At 46.9% G+C, this 15,422-nt stretch overlaps 2 protein-coding genes across 2 annotated transcripts in view; one reads left to right on the top strand and one right to left on the bottom strand.

Annotated features, from left to right (window-relative positions):
• Nucleotides 1-7,666, top strand: part of LOC112111016 (thiamin pyrophosphokinase 1) — a 489,744-nt gene extending 482,078 nt beyond the window's left edge. Inside the window, exon 9 of the mRNA XM_026654110.2 lies at nucleotides 7,483-7,666. Within this exon, the coding sequence (XP_026509895.1) occupies nucleotides 7,483-7,604 (122 nt within the window). The 3' untranslated portion in view covers nucleotides 7,605-7,666. The remainder of the gene's footprint in view (nucleotides 1-7,482) is intronic.
• A 1,482-nt stretch (nucleotides 7,667-9,148) lies between these two features.
• Nucleotides 9,149-15,216, bottom strand: LOC113407029 (protein transport protein Sec61 subunit gamma). Its single transcript, XM_026654109.2, has 4 exons — nucleotides 15,116-15,216; nucleotides 11,867-11,966; nucleotides 10,925-11,027; nucleotides 9,149-9,295 (listed from the first exon to the last, which is right to left on the bottom strand). Exons 2-4 carry the CDS (start codon nucleotides 11,958-11,960, stop codon nucleotides 9,286-9,288), a joined length of 207 nt encoding a protein of 68 aa, XP_026509894.1. The 5' UTR covers nucleotides 11,961-11,966; nucleotides 15,116-15,216; the 3' UTR covers nucleotides 9,149-9,285.
• Between the last annotated feature and the right edge of the window lie 206 nt (nucleotides 15,217-15,422).

Genomic DNA, 15,422 nt, shown 5'->3' with positions numbered 1-15,422 from the left:
TGGCCCCAAGGGTCTTCATGAAATGTATGGCGCCAGTGGCGGCTCACCTCAGACGTCGAGGGGTCCAGGTCTTCCCATATCTCGACAATTGGCTCATCAAGGGCAGGTCTTGGGATCAAGTGCAGAGAAGCTTCGATCTGGTGCATTCCACCTGGGCCTGTTGATAAACAAGAAAAAATCCACCTTACGGCCAGTCCAATGCATAGAGTTCATAGGGGCGGTTCTCAACTCCAAGCGAGCCAGGGCCTTCCTCCCAGAGGGATGTTTTCAGGCCGTGTCGGACCTGATCTCCCATGTGAAGAACCATCCGCTCATTACGGCTTACACCTGCCTGCGGTTGCTGGGCCACATGGCTGCCTGTATATACATGGTTAGTCGTGCCCAGCTCCACCTCCTGCATCTGCAAACATGGCTGGTGTCGGTTTACATCCCCAACAGACACGATCTAGACCGGGTAGTCATAGTGCTGGATCACATTCTGGAGTGGTGGTTGAACCCTGGGTCAGTGTTGGAGGGTGTTACCTTCGCGGCCCCAACCCTGACCCTGACCTCAGATGCTTCATACCTGGGCTGGGGAGCCTACCTGGGCGAGTTCAGCACTCAAGGCCGCTGGCTGAAAGACGATCTGGCCCTTCACACCAATGTCAGGGAGCTATGGGTGGTTTGCCTGGCCTGCCAGGCGTTCTTGCCCCACCTGAGGGGCAAGGTGGTGCAGAGCCTCACGGACAATACCGCCGCAATGTATTACATCAACAGGCAGGGCGGAGCCAAGTCGTCGGCCCTTTGCCAAGAAGCTCTCAGCCTTTGGGACTTTTGTGTGCGGCATGCCATTCATCTGGTAGCCGCGCACCTGCCCGGGACCAAGAATGTGCTAGCAGATCGCCCCAGCAGAACCATCTCGTCTCGCCACAAGTGCTCGCTCCATCCGGAGGCAGCCAGTATGATCTTCCGAAAGTGGGGAACTCCCCAGGTGGACTTGTTTGCGTCCCGCCAGAACAGGAAATGTCATGTGTTCTGTTCACTCTGGGGGATGGACAGGGGTTTCCTGTCAGATGCTTTCCTGCTTCTGTGGTCAGGAGCCCTGATGTATGCCTTCCCGCTGGTGCCATTGATCCACAGAGTCCTCGTGAAGCTCAAATGGGACAGGGTGAGGGTTATCCTGATAGCCCCCGAGTGGCCTCGCCAGCACTGGTTCGGCATGCTGCTGGACATTTTGATAGCCGCGCCGCTGCGACTCCCTCTCTGGCCTGACCTGCTGTCCCAGAACCATGGCAGTCTCCTGCACCTGAACCTGGAGGCGTTGCACTTGACAACATGGCTGCTGCATGGCTGAATGCGGAAGAGCGTGAATGTTCGACCCAGGTGCAACAGGTCTTGCTGGGTAGCAGAAAGCCCTCTACCAGAGCAACTTACTGGGAGAAGTGGAAAAGATTCACATGCTGAGCTTCGGATTGGTGCATCCGGGTGGAGCAGGCCTCGCTGCAGGTGATCCTGGATTATCTTCTGCTCCTCAAACATCAGGGCTTGTTCCTGTCATTGATCAGGGTCCATCTGGTTGCTATTTTGGTTTTCCACACTCCCCTCCTCCCCGTTCCAAGGAAGATCGGTCTTCACGCACGACATGGTGGCCCGGTTCTTGAAAGGTCTGGAGCGTCTTTACCCTCATGTCCGGGATCCTGTCCCTCCCCAGGATTTGAATTTTGTGCTGTCGAGGCTCATGGGGTCTCCCTTCAAACCTCTAGCTTCCTGCTCTCTTCTCCTTCTCTCCTGGAAGGTTGCATTCCTGGTGGTGGTTACGTCCTCTCACAGAGTGTCTGAGATCAGAGCGCTTACATCAGAACCACCCTGTATGGTGTTGTACAAAGATAAGGTCCTGTTGCGGCTGCACCCAGCATTCCTGCCCCAGATAGTTTCCCAGTTTCATACTGGCCAGGACATTTTCTTTCCAAAGCCCCATAAATCTGAAGAGGAGCGCGGGTTACACACCCTGGACATCCGGAGGGCGCTGGCCTTCTATATCGATAGGACACAGTCGTTCTGTAAGTCAACACAGCTGTTCATTGCGGTGGCAGACAGGATGAAAGGTCACCCTGTGTCTGCTCAAAGTATTTCATCCTGGATCACAGCCTGCATCCGATACTGCTACGAGCTGGCGAGTGTGCCTCCACCGGCGATAGTCAAAGCGCACTCTACTAGACCGCAAGCGTCGTCAGCGGCTTTCTTAGCCTAGGTGCCGATCCAAGAGATCTGTAGAGCTGCTACCTGGTCGTCTGTCCACACATTTACATCCCATTATGCACTGACCCAGCAGGCCTGGGACGATGCTGGCTTTGGCAGGGCAGTGCTGCAAGACCGTGAACGTTGAGCTCACCTCCATTGGCACTGCTTATGAGTCACCTAGAATGGAATCGACATGAGCAAGCACTCGAAGAAGAAAAAAACGGTTACCCACCTTTCATAACTGTTCTTCAAGATGTGTTGCTTATGTCCATTCCATTACCCACCCTCCTGCCCCTCTGTCAGAGTTGCCAGCAAGAAGGAACCGAGGGTGTAGGGGCGGTGGCGCCTGATATACTGGCACATGAGTGCGGCACTCAAAGGGGCACCACTGCCAACCCTACGGATACCGCTAAGGCAAAAATCTCAGATGACCACGCACATCGGCACACCTAGAATGGAATGGACATGAGCAACACATCTCGAAGAACAACAGGAAAGGTAGGTAACCAGTGATGAGCTGCCAAAATCGTAACAACCGGTTCCCTCCTCACCCCACAAGGGGGTCATGGCCCACCCCCCGGGACTCCTGCCCCATCCAACCCCCCGTGTTCCTTGATGCACCCCCCACCCCAGGGACCCCTGCCCCATCCACCCCCCTTCCCTGTCCCCTGACTGCCCCCCACCGCTCCATCCAACCCCTCCTCTCATTCCTGATGGCCCCCCGGGACCCCTGCCCCATCCAACCACTCCTTCTCTCTGTCCCCTGACTGCCCCTGGAAACCCTGCCCCTGACTGCCTCCCACCGCCCCATCCAACCCCTGCTCCTTCCTGACTGCCCCCCCGGGACACTTGCCCCCATTCAATCCCCCTGTTCCCTGCCCTCTGACAGCGCCAACCCCATCCACCTCCCCATCACCCCCTGAACTCCCCTGCCCTCTCTCCAACACCCCCTCCCTGCCCCCTTACCGCACTGACTGGATGTGGTTGGCTGCGCTACAGTCCGGCCACGGCCGGAGCTGGGGGGCCAGGGACGTGGGGCTGGAGCCTGGGGACGTGGGGCCGGGGCAGGAGTCGCGCAGCCGGAGCCCGGGGATGCGGGGCCAGGAGACGCGGCGGGAGCCAGGCGGCCGGGGCCAGGAGACGCAGAGGGAGCCGGGCGGCCGGGGCCAGGGGACGCAGCGGGAGCCGGGCGACCAGCCGGGGCCAGGGAGGGCCGCGGCGGGAGCCAGGCGGCTGGGGAAGTCCGCCGCCGTGCCCGGAGCCGCATGACTGCGGATGCGGGGCTGCGGCCGCCACCGCTCCCGGACCCGCGCTGCCAGAGCTGGGCCGCATTGCGCCACAGCAGGAGCCGGGCAGCCGGAGCCCGGGGACGTGGGGCCGGGGCAGGAGTCGCGGGGCTGGAGTTGTGCGGCCGGGGCCGGAGGACGCGGCAGGAGCCGGGCGGCTGGGGAGGGCCACGGCCGGAGCCGGGCAGCTGGGGATGCGGGGCCGCGGCCGGACCTGCACTGCTGGAGCCGGGCCGCGTCACGCCACAGCAGGAGCCGGGCGGCCGGGGCCACAGCCGGAGCCGGGCGGCCAGGGACGCGGGACCACGGCTGGAGCCGGGGAGGGCGGCCGGCCGGAGCCAGGAAGGGCCGCGGCCAGAGCTGGGCAGGCGGGGATGCGGGGCCGGGCAGGGGTGCATGGCCCTCCTTGCTCCCCCACTCCCCCTACCTTAGCTCCGTCTTCCTAGGCCTGAGCGGGAAGCCTCCTTGCTTCTCAGCCCTCCCAGGCTTCCCGTGCAAACAGCTGATTCGCGGGAAGCAGTGGGGAGGAGAAGCAGGGGGGAGCATTCATGGGAGGAGGCAGAGCTGAGGTGAGCTGGGGCAGCGCGGGGAGCGCTTGTTAAATTTAAATGCCCTTTTAGAACCGGTTGTCCCACGCGGGACAACCGGTTCTAAAAGGGCTTCTAAATTTAACAACCGGTTCCCGCGAACCGGTGCGAACCGGCTCCAGCTCACCACTGTAGGTAACCAGTTTGGGGCGGGTATGGTCTTGACCTAACATAGTCGCTCTTTCCTGTTGAATTTCTGTATTCCTGTATGGCAGTCATGCTGTGGGGGAATGTTATCAGGGTGGGGGAGTAAAAAATGCAGACCACTCCGTGATCCGAAAGGTTTCCAAGACCTTTAGTGACTTAGGGAAGAATTTTGAAGGGGCTGTGTGAATTGGACACTACCATAATGAATGCTGACAGAGGAGAGAAGCCTCTCCTTAACAGTCCCAAGTCAGCAACTAAAGTGAGGGTAGGGCCTATAGGAGCAGCAACTGAAGGTTTGACCTCAGGAAGGATTACTTTAAAATAAGTATATTATAAAGTTAGGCCTAGTTCTTGTCTGTCCTAGTTCTTGAGGCTATGCAGAGAGATTGTTTTGCCCTAGATTTATGGCAACTCCTCTAGTTTGTGATTTAAGATGAGGGAGATAGTCCCGCATAGTGAGTTGTGGGAGGCAAGGAGCCAGTCAATGCACGTGAACTGCCCAGCCCACATTCATGTCTGCAATGGGAATTTCTTTGGGCCTTGGGCTGCAGATAAAGCAGCCCACTACTTAGTTGATAGATGTAACTTTCCATGCTTTGTGCTCCCAGAAAGCAAAGACTTTTTCATTTACGTTGGGCCACTTAATTGCAAATCCAGAGGGGTCCAGCTTCAGATCCACCACAACTGATGCATTTTTGCTGCATAAGTTGACAGGGCGTAGAGACCACAGACATGGTCTTGCTGGTCTCTACACACTCCTGAGCTCTGTTTTCGAAGGTCTCCCTGTACTCTGACGTGTAGATCATGCTACCATTTTGTGGATTATGTGCTTATTTTACCCATCAGCTAGTAATAAAGTAACTGATGGATAAAATAAGCACATCTTGTAAATATTTTCCTCTGTGGCTTGCAAAGGCCTTAGCCTAGTGATACTGCTTAGCAGAAATTGGGGATAATCTTGGAGTTCATGCTCTTGTTAAGCAGAAATTGGTACAGGACATACTGATCTTAAAATACACACATGGATGGACTTTATAATCTTTATATATAGAGCCCTGCAAATCTGTGAACCTTTTTGAGGATAGTGGAGCGGATGCAGATACAACAGGACAGGGCTGTATGGATCTGGAGTGGAGACAGAGATGCATTCACACGGGGCCAAGCCAAGCCCCAACCCGCTTTGGAGGTGCTTTGCCTCTTCCCAGTGCCCGCTGGGCAGCTTATAAAGCGCAGCCGGGGCCCCAGCCTCCATTCGCAGCAGCTGCAGCCGCTTCCCCCCGACTGGGGCTATGAAGCCAGGAAACATGTCAAAGAAAAGAAAATCCAATTTTTGACAGAGCCTGGAGTGCTTTAAATAGGATAAAAAGTCCGCCAACCAGGCTGGGAGCAGCAAGAAGGGAGAGTCAGGGGAAAGGGGGAGAAAGTAAGAAAGTCGGTGCCTGGCAGGGGATAGAGTCTCCATGAAGTGCCAAGGAGCAGGGCCGCCTGGCTGACCACTCAGGGAGTGGAGGGATGAAAGTCAGTGAGCCCAGGGATTAGGAAGCAGGAATGGGTGAGAAGATCTGGGAGCCCATCCCTATCCTCTCAGGCCAGGTCCCCGCAGGAAGGGCAGGCCCATGCATGCGGCGGGGGCTCCGAGCCTGGGCCCCGTCCTGTCCCGAGGCAGCAGGCCCAGTACCTGGCAGGTACATCTTGAGCAGCAGCAGCTGGGCTCCGGTGCCATGCTTCATGGCAGTGCCTGTCCCACGGTGTCCGGCTTGGGCAGCCTGGGGGGTGCAGCATGCTCAGGGCCGGCGGCAGCAGCTAGAGCTAGGCATCAGGTCAGAATTGGGGCTGTCCAGCAGCTTGCCCCCCTCCTCCACACCACCCCTTCCCCCCAGTCCCTGCCCTTGTGCTGCCTCTTCCCTGCAAGACCCCCTCCCCCCTAAACTCCCCGCTCCCTTCCACCCCTCCAGATGGCTTGCTGCTGCAGGTACAGATAGAGGTAAAAGTCAGCTAGCAGATCGCAGGTTGATCCTGGCCAATGCGAATCCATTTATATAATGTAAGAAGCTACTTCGCTCCCTGGAAAACTGCTGCCAGTTTGGCAGTGGAAGGTAACCCAGAACAAAAATGGCCCATAGCCTTTGCCCCTTCTTCATTGGTCTGTGCGTGGAACAAGCTCACTTCCTGAGCACCTCAGCTACAAGAGAAATTGCTTAGAATAGTGGTTCCCAAACTTTGGTATGTAGAGCCTTGCTCATGTATCTCAGTTCCAGCTGTAGTTACATTAAAAGCTAAAAATAATAATTCTAATATAAACAAGCTTTAATGACTAGAGATCCAATGTATGTGGTGTACATCATCTTGCATGGGAGATATGTGGCAAAGGTACAAGTACACCCCAACTTTTAAATTGGTGGAAAGGAGGTGGTAAAGGAGTATGACAATTTTCTCTTCTTTTAATCATACTGGCCTTTAAAGATCCCCTGGTACTTCATGCAAGTGTAAAGGAATCAGCCCTGCTATCTTGGCCAAATTCCAACTTGAGTAATTACAATTCTGCCTACCTAAAATTCCCCTTGCAGGAATTTCAGTTGGCTACTACATTCAGTTCCCTTCCTAAACTATTGCTGTGCATTGTTAAACAGCTGTTTTCTTCTACCCCTGGGTTTTCTTCATTCCAAAAGGAGATGATGGCTATATTTTGTTTATGAATCACTCTGGGCCAAAAAAGTACTTGATTCATGTAAGTTGTTTCCTTCAGCTGCCTTTCAAAAACACCAGTATTTTTAAAAATGTGAATTGATGATTGAACTACAGCTGAATTCTTAACTTAACCTACAGTGGAAAATGAAGGATTCTCTCACCTATTCTTATTTTCAATTAGTTTATGCAGACAAAATAAATTTCAAACACACACATGCTACTGTCAGTTGCTGGCCTGTGCTTTAAGATTGGTTATATTTTACTTTGTTATTCTGTAGTAGAGATGATGGATTTAGTTTTTAGATTTATGCACAATTACCTTTGAGATGGCACATATTGGTTCAAGAATGGTTTGGATATAAACATTTAGGGAACAAAAGGATTTATATAGATTTTTAGAGTATATTGTCCTCAGTGCAGTCAACATGAAATTTAAACCTCCTTAACCAGAGAGGAAATAAATGTCACTTTTACTTATTTGGCAGTTTGTTTTTTAAATGCCTTTGTAAAGAAATTTCCCTGATGTTTACTTAAATTATTTTTATTATTTACAGCTAATCATGTGCTAAAGTTTGGAACACTTGTCAGCACTTCAAATACCTACGATGAATCTGGAGTTGTGACCATAGAAACAGATGAACCGTTGCTGTGGACAATGGGTATCAAAAATGCTTAAGATTATAACTGCCTTTCTTTCAGCTAACCAAAGACTTTAAACATATTGGAAAATTTCACTCAGTAACACAAACAGAATTACTGTGCCAGCAGTAAAAAAAATTTTTTTTTTTTTTTTTTTTTTTTTAGGAGCAGAGGGAAGGGAAAGACAGTGGAGATCAATCGGTCAAGTGAAAAATCTTTAGGAAGACAGTCTGTTTTGTCACTACTATCTCATTCTAGTTCCATGTGTAGGACACATGCACTTCCTAAACCAGCAGCACTGAAAGGGACTAATGAGCATAGACTGACCCACTTTACTCCTTGCAGGAGTGCGTCCATATTAGGTTTTAATATTACTGTTAATCAGTGGTTGAAGAATCTGTTCTCAAGTCAAATTTTAATTGATGTATTATGTATGTTCTTGACTTACAATACTGCTGTACTACAGTACTTGTTTTGTATAAGTAAACCTTTTGCTGTTTCATGTGACTAGAACAGGCTGATCTTCTACCCTGATGTTTAGTAACATAACTCAAGTGAAGTAGACATAAAAGCTAATTGCAAATTTTAAAGAAAAACAGCAATAAATAATACCGCTGCAGTGAAGTTTAGAATAGCAGGCTGAGTATTTCTTTTAATGCTGCTGTCTGTACTGCCATTTTACTTCTACTTTCCAGCATCAAGTACTATTTACAAACTTCTAATTAACAGAAGGTGAGCAGCATTAAACTAATAAAGTGCTAGTAAACTGTTAGTGTGCAAGCTTTTATAGATTAATAAGTTTAGATTTGTCACAACTGTATGAGCTTTGTATGCAGAAGTTCATGCAAGTTCTTTAAACAACTGGATAAAGTTGCATTTTAATTTGTAAAATTTTAAGAGACTGCTGTGATAACCAAACTGGTATATTTTCTTTTAAAGAGTTTGTGGGTACAGAATACATACGTCATTGAATAGATGCTAAACACGATGGTATATAACAAATTTAGTGCTAATGTTGGTGTCAAGTTGCACCATCTTGAAAAGCACTGTAAAGACATTAGTGGAATCCAAAACTGTTTGGTAAGGAAGGATAAGGGCCCTCAGCTGACAGTGTGATCTGTAAGTATGTATTTCAGTTGTTGCCTCTTACAGAGATGGTGTTTAGAACAAGATCTGAAAAACTACCCTACTTTTTGTAAGTAAAACCAAAGATTACTTCAGCTCAAAGACTAGAGTGAAGTCTTTTCAGCTTGCTTTATGCTTCTGACAGCACTTTATATAGGCACATTCCTTTTTGTAGGGGTCTCCCCTCCCCCGCTTACAAGACACAATATAGGAAAATGGCAGTAGGTTAGTGTTTAATATGAACAGATTTAGAATTGGGTTTTAGTACCACCTAATGCTGGGCCAAAATATGTAAAGAATTATTCTACTACTGAAAGCAAAAACCAAGAAAGGCAGTTCAGTCACTTTACCTCATCTCGTACAATGAGCAACACACAGTGGTAAGTTATTTATTTACTGAACCTAGAGTTTTCAAAGAGTCAGTAAAACAAAATGAGACTAACTGAGATGTCAAGCTTGTTTTAAATCTTAACCTGGTTTATAGCAGTAAGTAAACAAGATACAGATTTATGGAATATTAGTAAACAAACCCCCACCCCACACCCATTGTCCATCACTCCAAACTTCAGGTAACAGATCTTCTTGATGAGTGTTCAGCCACCACTGTAGAACAAGAGAGTTTGATCAGTTTCAAGTAAGACCGATATCTTAAATTACATCATCCCATTCTAACTGGAACTAAGTCCCCACTATGCCTTAAAAACAGCACAGACATTACACAGTTCCTTAGTCTCATCTTTGCTCGGAGAGAGTTTTCTTAATTTGAGGATTATGCCACTCTTGCTCCCAAAGGGGCAGTAAACAGATGTCAAAGGATTACAGTCGCCCTCTTTTCTTTGATTAGATGGGAGAGGTCCTGAAACTTTTGTTGTAATATGCATCCCTACTAGGGAAATGGTTGAGAACAACTTTGCCAAAACGACTGCTTTTTTTAACCAATTAAGAAGTCTTAACTGAAGTGTTTGAAACCTTCAATATCAGTGATTTTTGTAGTGCTACTTACCAGATTGATTTAAGCTTCAATGTTCATATGCAAAAGCTTAATACACAAATTGTGGTATATTGTACAAAAGTTATGTAAAATTGGAAACACTGCTTTACTTTTAATAAAGGTATTTTTAGTACTATTATTTATTAGCTCTGTTGGGTGATTTCTTCCAATACAATCTCAAGACATTAACTTCTCAAAACTATATGCCTCATTTATACTACATTCTCTGCAAGTGTTCAAGCCACTTGGTGAAATTTCTAATTAAAAATTAAGTGGAAAGTTAAAAATGCAAAATCCAAACAAACTACTGTACTGCCTAAACATGCAGCAAGTATTTACTCCTGGGGGAATTCTGCATATTGATATTGTTTTATTTTGACAAATAAAGCACTCCAGTTTCAATTAGTTTGGTAATTTATTTCAAAATACCTGTCAACAACACATACAACGACTAAAAAGATTCTCCCAGGAGTTAAAGAAACCCTCTGACGACCCAGTTCCCATTGAGGAGTGTTGGAGGGGGCTGTGTGGGGTCCCCAGATCCCACACACCCCTCCTCCCAGAGCCCAGCTGCATGCACCACCAATTTCTTTACTGTCCCGCCAGGGGACATGGTGTGGTGCGACCCTGCTCTTCCTCACCCTTTGCCAGAGCTGGGTCTCCCAGGCCCTCTCCTGTCCCCAGGAGAATGAGGCTCAAGCTGGGCAGCCACAATGTGCAGCCTCTATCCCCACTGGGCTGGGCACACCACTCACTGTAAGCTGTACTCTGCTGAGTCCAGCAGCCCCTAGTGGCAGCCAGCAGCACTGCAGCCCAGTTCCGCAGGGGAAACATGGAATTCTGCATTGCACAGTGGTACAGAATTCCCCAGGAGTATTTAAATGTTCAACATTTAGCTTCTAAACATCTTGGGCCATCTTCTCTCATCTACAAGTGCAATGAATAGCTCTAAAATTTTGCAGTATATTACTTAGTAAACAAAAGATGAAGCACTAATATCTGAGAGCAAAACTGATTTACTGAAAACTCCTGAATGTTTGCAAGATATAGATGAAGTTACTGAAGTGCTCACTATACTGTACTATAGTGATGGGGGCCACATAAGTACTTGGATAAATGAATACCAAAGCGGCCTTATGATTATGTTCATTGAAATACTAAGTTTAGTTATCAATACAACTCTGAACACTTTGTTATTCATGTTCTGATACTGGCATTACCATTTTATCAGATTTACTTACACAATGATGTTGTTGATAGGGATATGGATCAATTTCACAAAGAAACCAATAAATCCCATTATCGCAAAACCTATTGCTGTTGCCATGGCAATCTTCTGGAATTCTGCAATTTAAGAAATTATAGGTTTTAGTCCTGTAAATTTAAACCTACCACTTAAAATGCAGTAGATTAGGTTACTACAATGACCATGGAGAGATTTGTGCCTTTGAAAGTTTCTCCCAATGTTAAGATAAAAGGCACTTTAGAAGTGCCTTTTAGATGGTAAATGCCCAGAGACAAAGACACCGTTATTTCATTCCTAAAAATAACCCAAGTTTTAGAAATACTAGGTTTCCAGGGATTAATACTTGCAGGATTACAAAATACAGAATCACACATTACTTAAAAGTTCAAGTTAGCTTATCTGGCTTTAAGTCACTGACAATATTGTAAACAAAGTACTAAATCATTCAATTTCCAAAAGAAAACAAGCAAAATCAAGTTAGTGACACTGGACAAGATTAATTTGATCAGACTAAACATCAGGATGTGAAGTGTCCATAGAAGCCGTTATCAAAAGGATTCTGAAATTAAGCAATTTACATTTCAGAACACTTCAGCTGTGTAGACTGCTTCAGAAACTCACTACCATACTGCTATCACAAGTTTGACTTCAGCAAGATGTATACCAGAAAAAAACAAACAAAAAAAACCTTTCAAATTGGTTGTTATACACAGAATGAAGTCTATCTCATGATTTTTCAGACTGCAAAACAGGTTGTTTGCTACACAAGTGCAAAACTAAGAATCAGTCAACATGATAGACATCATGTTGCCTATAAACACATGAACTTCCTGTTCTTTGTGTTTCAGACAATATCATAAGATAGAAAATTAAAGTGTAATGAGCATTATGGCCCTAGGTTTTTTTCCCCTTTAATCTTCCTTCTTGCATACTTTACCTTTTCTGTCTGGCTTAGTGCATCTTTTAACAAGCCTGATGGAATCTTTTACAAATTGACGGCTGGGTTCAACAAATTGCATTACTTGATCCATGACTGCCTGCAAGAGTAAGTGTCACATTTTAATACATAGATTGTTTCAAGAATCATTTTGAAAAATCATTTCACATCTTACATAAAGAGGCAAATCCTCCCTTTGCCCTTCTGCTGGTCTTATTTAATGTACATTAAATACTGAATGTGAAAATGTTAACACTTTAATCACACACAATGTCAGGATTCTAGGTTTTTTTAAGTCTACAAAGCTGTTAAAAATCCATATTTTGTTGCAATGTATTTTGTATCCAGGAGATGGAGGCACAGTCAAGTAATCAATCCAAAGAACCATGAACTTTGACTTCAATAAGACTCGAAGAGGATGTAAAAATTGGATGTTCCCATTCTCCTGCGTAGTGTTCCTCTATTTTGTCTCCATTATTCCTTCTATAGTTACCAGTTTATACATTCTGAATCTAACTGGCTTACTGATATACTATCACATTAGAGTTTTCATCTATAAGTTGACTGAACACACTTCCAGGAGGTGTGTTTGTTGTTCTGGTTGTAGTTAAAACAAACCAACAGTAAACATTTACGTGAGGATGTCATGATCTAAATTAGGGCTGTCGCACGATTAAAAAAATAATCGTGCAATTAATCACGCTGTTAAACAATAGAATACCATTTATTTAATATTTTTTGATGTTTTCTACATTTTCAAATATATTGATTTCAATTACAACACAGAATGCAGAGTGTAAAGTGCTCACTTTATATTTATTTTTTATTACAAGTATCTGCACTAACAAAACAGTATTTTTCAATTCACCTAATACAAGTACTGTAGTGCAATCTCTTTATCATGAAAGTTGAACTTACGAATATAGAATTATGTACAAAAAAATAACTGCATTCAAAAATAAAACAATGTAAAACTTTAGAGCCTACAAGTCCACATGTAGCCAGCGTCACAAGATATTTACGTGCCAGATGCTCTAAAGATTCATATCATGCTTCAACCACCATTCCAGAGGACATGCGTCCATGCTGATGACAGGTTCTGCTCGATTACTGTCCAAAGCAGAGCAGACTGACGCATGTTCATTTTCATCATCATGAGTCAGATGCCACCAGCAGATGGTTTATTTTCTTTTTTGGTGGTTCAGGTTCTGTAGATTCCGCAGTGGAGTGTTGCTCTTTTAAGACTTCTGAAAGCATGTTCCACACCTCATCCCTCTCAGATTTTGATGGCACTTCAGCTTCTTAAACCTTAGGTCAAGTACTGTAGCTATTTTTAGAAATCTCACATTGGTATCTTTCTTTGCATTTTGTTAAATCTGCTGTGAAAACCTTCTTAAAAAGAACATGTGCTGGGTCATCATCCGAGACTACTATAACATGAAATTTGGGTAAAACAGAACAGGAGACATACAATTCTCCCCCAAGGAGTTCAGTCGCAAATTTAATTAATGCTTTTTTTTTTTTTTTAAACGAGCATCATCAGCATAGAAGCATGTCCTCTGGAATGGTGGCCAAAGCATGAAGGGGCATATGAATGTTTAGCATATCTGGCACCTAAATACCTTGCAATGCCGGCTACAAAAGTGCCATGCGAACCACTGTTCTCACTTTCAGGTGACATTGTAAACAAGAAGCAGGAGGCAGTATCCCCTGTAAATGTAAACAAACTTCTTTGTCTTAGCAATTGGCTGAACAAGAAGTAGGACTGAGTGGACTTGTAGGTGCTAAAGTTTTACATTGTTTTGTTTTTGAGTGCAGTTATGTAACAACAAAAAATCTACATTTGTAAGTTACACTTTCACAATAAAGAGATTGCACTAAGTACTTATGAGGTGAATTGAAAAATACTATTTCTTTTTATCATTGTTACAGTACAAATATTTGTAATCAAAAAGTGAGCACGGTACACTCTGTATTCTGTGTTGTATTAGAAATCAATATATTTGAAAAAATAGAAAAACATCCAAAAATATTTAATAAATTTCAATTTGTAGTCTATTGTTTAACAGTGCTATTAATTGCAATTACTTTTTTTAATCGTGATTAATTTTTCTGAGTTAATCACATGAATTAACTGCAATTAATCAACAGCCCTAATCTAAACCCTAGATAGCAAAGGAGGTTTTTGTACCTACAAAGGGCAAGATCCAACTGCCATGTGATAACTGATAATTTGAAGATATTTGAAAGGTAAAACCTATTCCTTTTCAAAATTTTAACTTTCTAGAGGGGTGCAATGAATTACAAATCTACTACAGGTTTTACAGTTTTGTTTGCAAATCTCCTTGAATGAAATACAAATCAGAAGTTTCTTTAGTAAGGCAAACCATCCTACAATAGCGGGGGTCAGGCAGTTTGGCGACATACTGCTGTCAGCTGCCATTATTAAGCATGTAGAGATGTGAAACTACTGCCCTTTTCCTTGTGGAATTAGGTCGCCCAACATTTGATATATTCACACAAGCTTTTATTATTTGTCTTACCACACCACCTAAGAGCCGTAGTCAGGGAGCAGGACCCTGCTGTGATTCACTGCTGGGTTCTCCCTGAAGAAGAGGGATGACTCCTCAAGCTGGGGGAGGGGGGGAAGACTAGTGGATCTGGCAGAGGGAAAGGGGGGGGCTGGTTTATGGCCAGGATATTGTGGACCAGCCATAACCAAAGCTTCCGCCAGACTCACGTTCCCGCTCACGAAGTGTAGCGGCCTCCGCCCCCTCAGGCCCAGATAGGGTGACCAGATGTCCCGATTTTATGGGGACAATCCTGATCGTTGGGTCTTTTTCTTATATAGGCTCCTATTACCCCCCACCCCCTGTCCCGATTTTTCACACTTGCTGTCTGGTCACCCTAGGCCCGGGGGGGCAGGGGAGATGGGTTTGCTGCGTGCGGGCTCCAGGCCGGCCCCAGCCCTCGGACGCTAGCTCAGCGAACCCCGGGCCGCAGCGAGGCTCGCCAGCCCGTTACAGCCCCAGGGCAGCTGCGGACCCAGGGGAAGAATCAGCGCCCCCCCACTCCCCACTCCCCTCAGAGCTACCGGGGGGAGCCGGCGGCGAGAGCCCAGCGCGCTGCCCCGGGGCCTGGCGGGGGCCCCGCACGGACAGCGGCGGCGCTCGGCCGCCTTCGCTCCCCGAGGGCCCCGCCCAAGAAGCGCCGCCCCCTCCCCACCGGAGGCGCCGCTACCGCTCTCACCTGAGGCTCCGGGACAGAACGAACCGCTCGCCCTAAGGACACGTAGCAACTGCACAAGTCACGAAGAGGAACCGGAAGGAGAAACTGCGCTGGAACTTCCGCCACCGGCGCTACGCCCCCCCTCTGCAGGCCGTCGTCGCCTGATCCCGGCCGGGATGATGGCAGGCCCGGCCCCTCGCTGACGCATGCGCTGTGAGGCGATGCGGCAGGCTACGCCTACTCCCTTGCGGGCGGGGTTGAGGACGGGTGTTGCAAGCTGCGCGTGCGCAAGTGGAGAGCGTTACGTACTTAAGAAGGGAAGGGGGGT

The sequence above is a fragment of the Terrapene carolina genome, unplaced genomic scaffold (assembly GCF_002925995.2).
Source record: "Terrapene carolina triunguis isolate 2854851 unplaced genomic scaffold, T_m_triunguis-2.0 Scaffold180, whole genome shotgun sequence".
Taxonomy (NCBI): domain Eukaryota; kingdom Metazoa; phylum Chordata; order Testudines; family Emydidae; genus Terrapene; species Terrapene triunguis.
The sequence above is the reverse complement of the archived record's forward strand: the minus strand, read 5'-3'. Positions and strand labels throughout refer to the sequence as shown.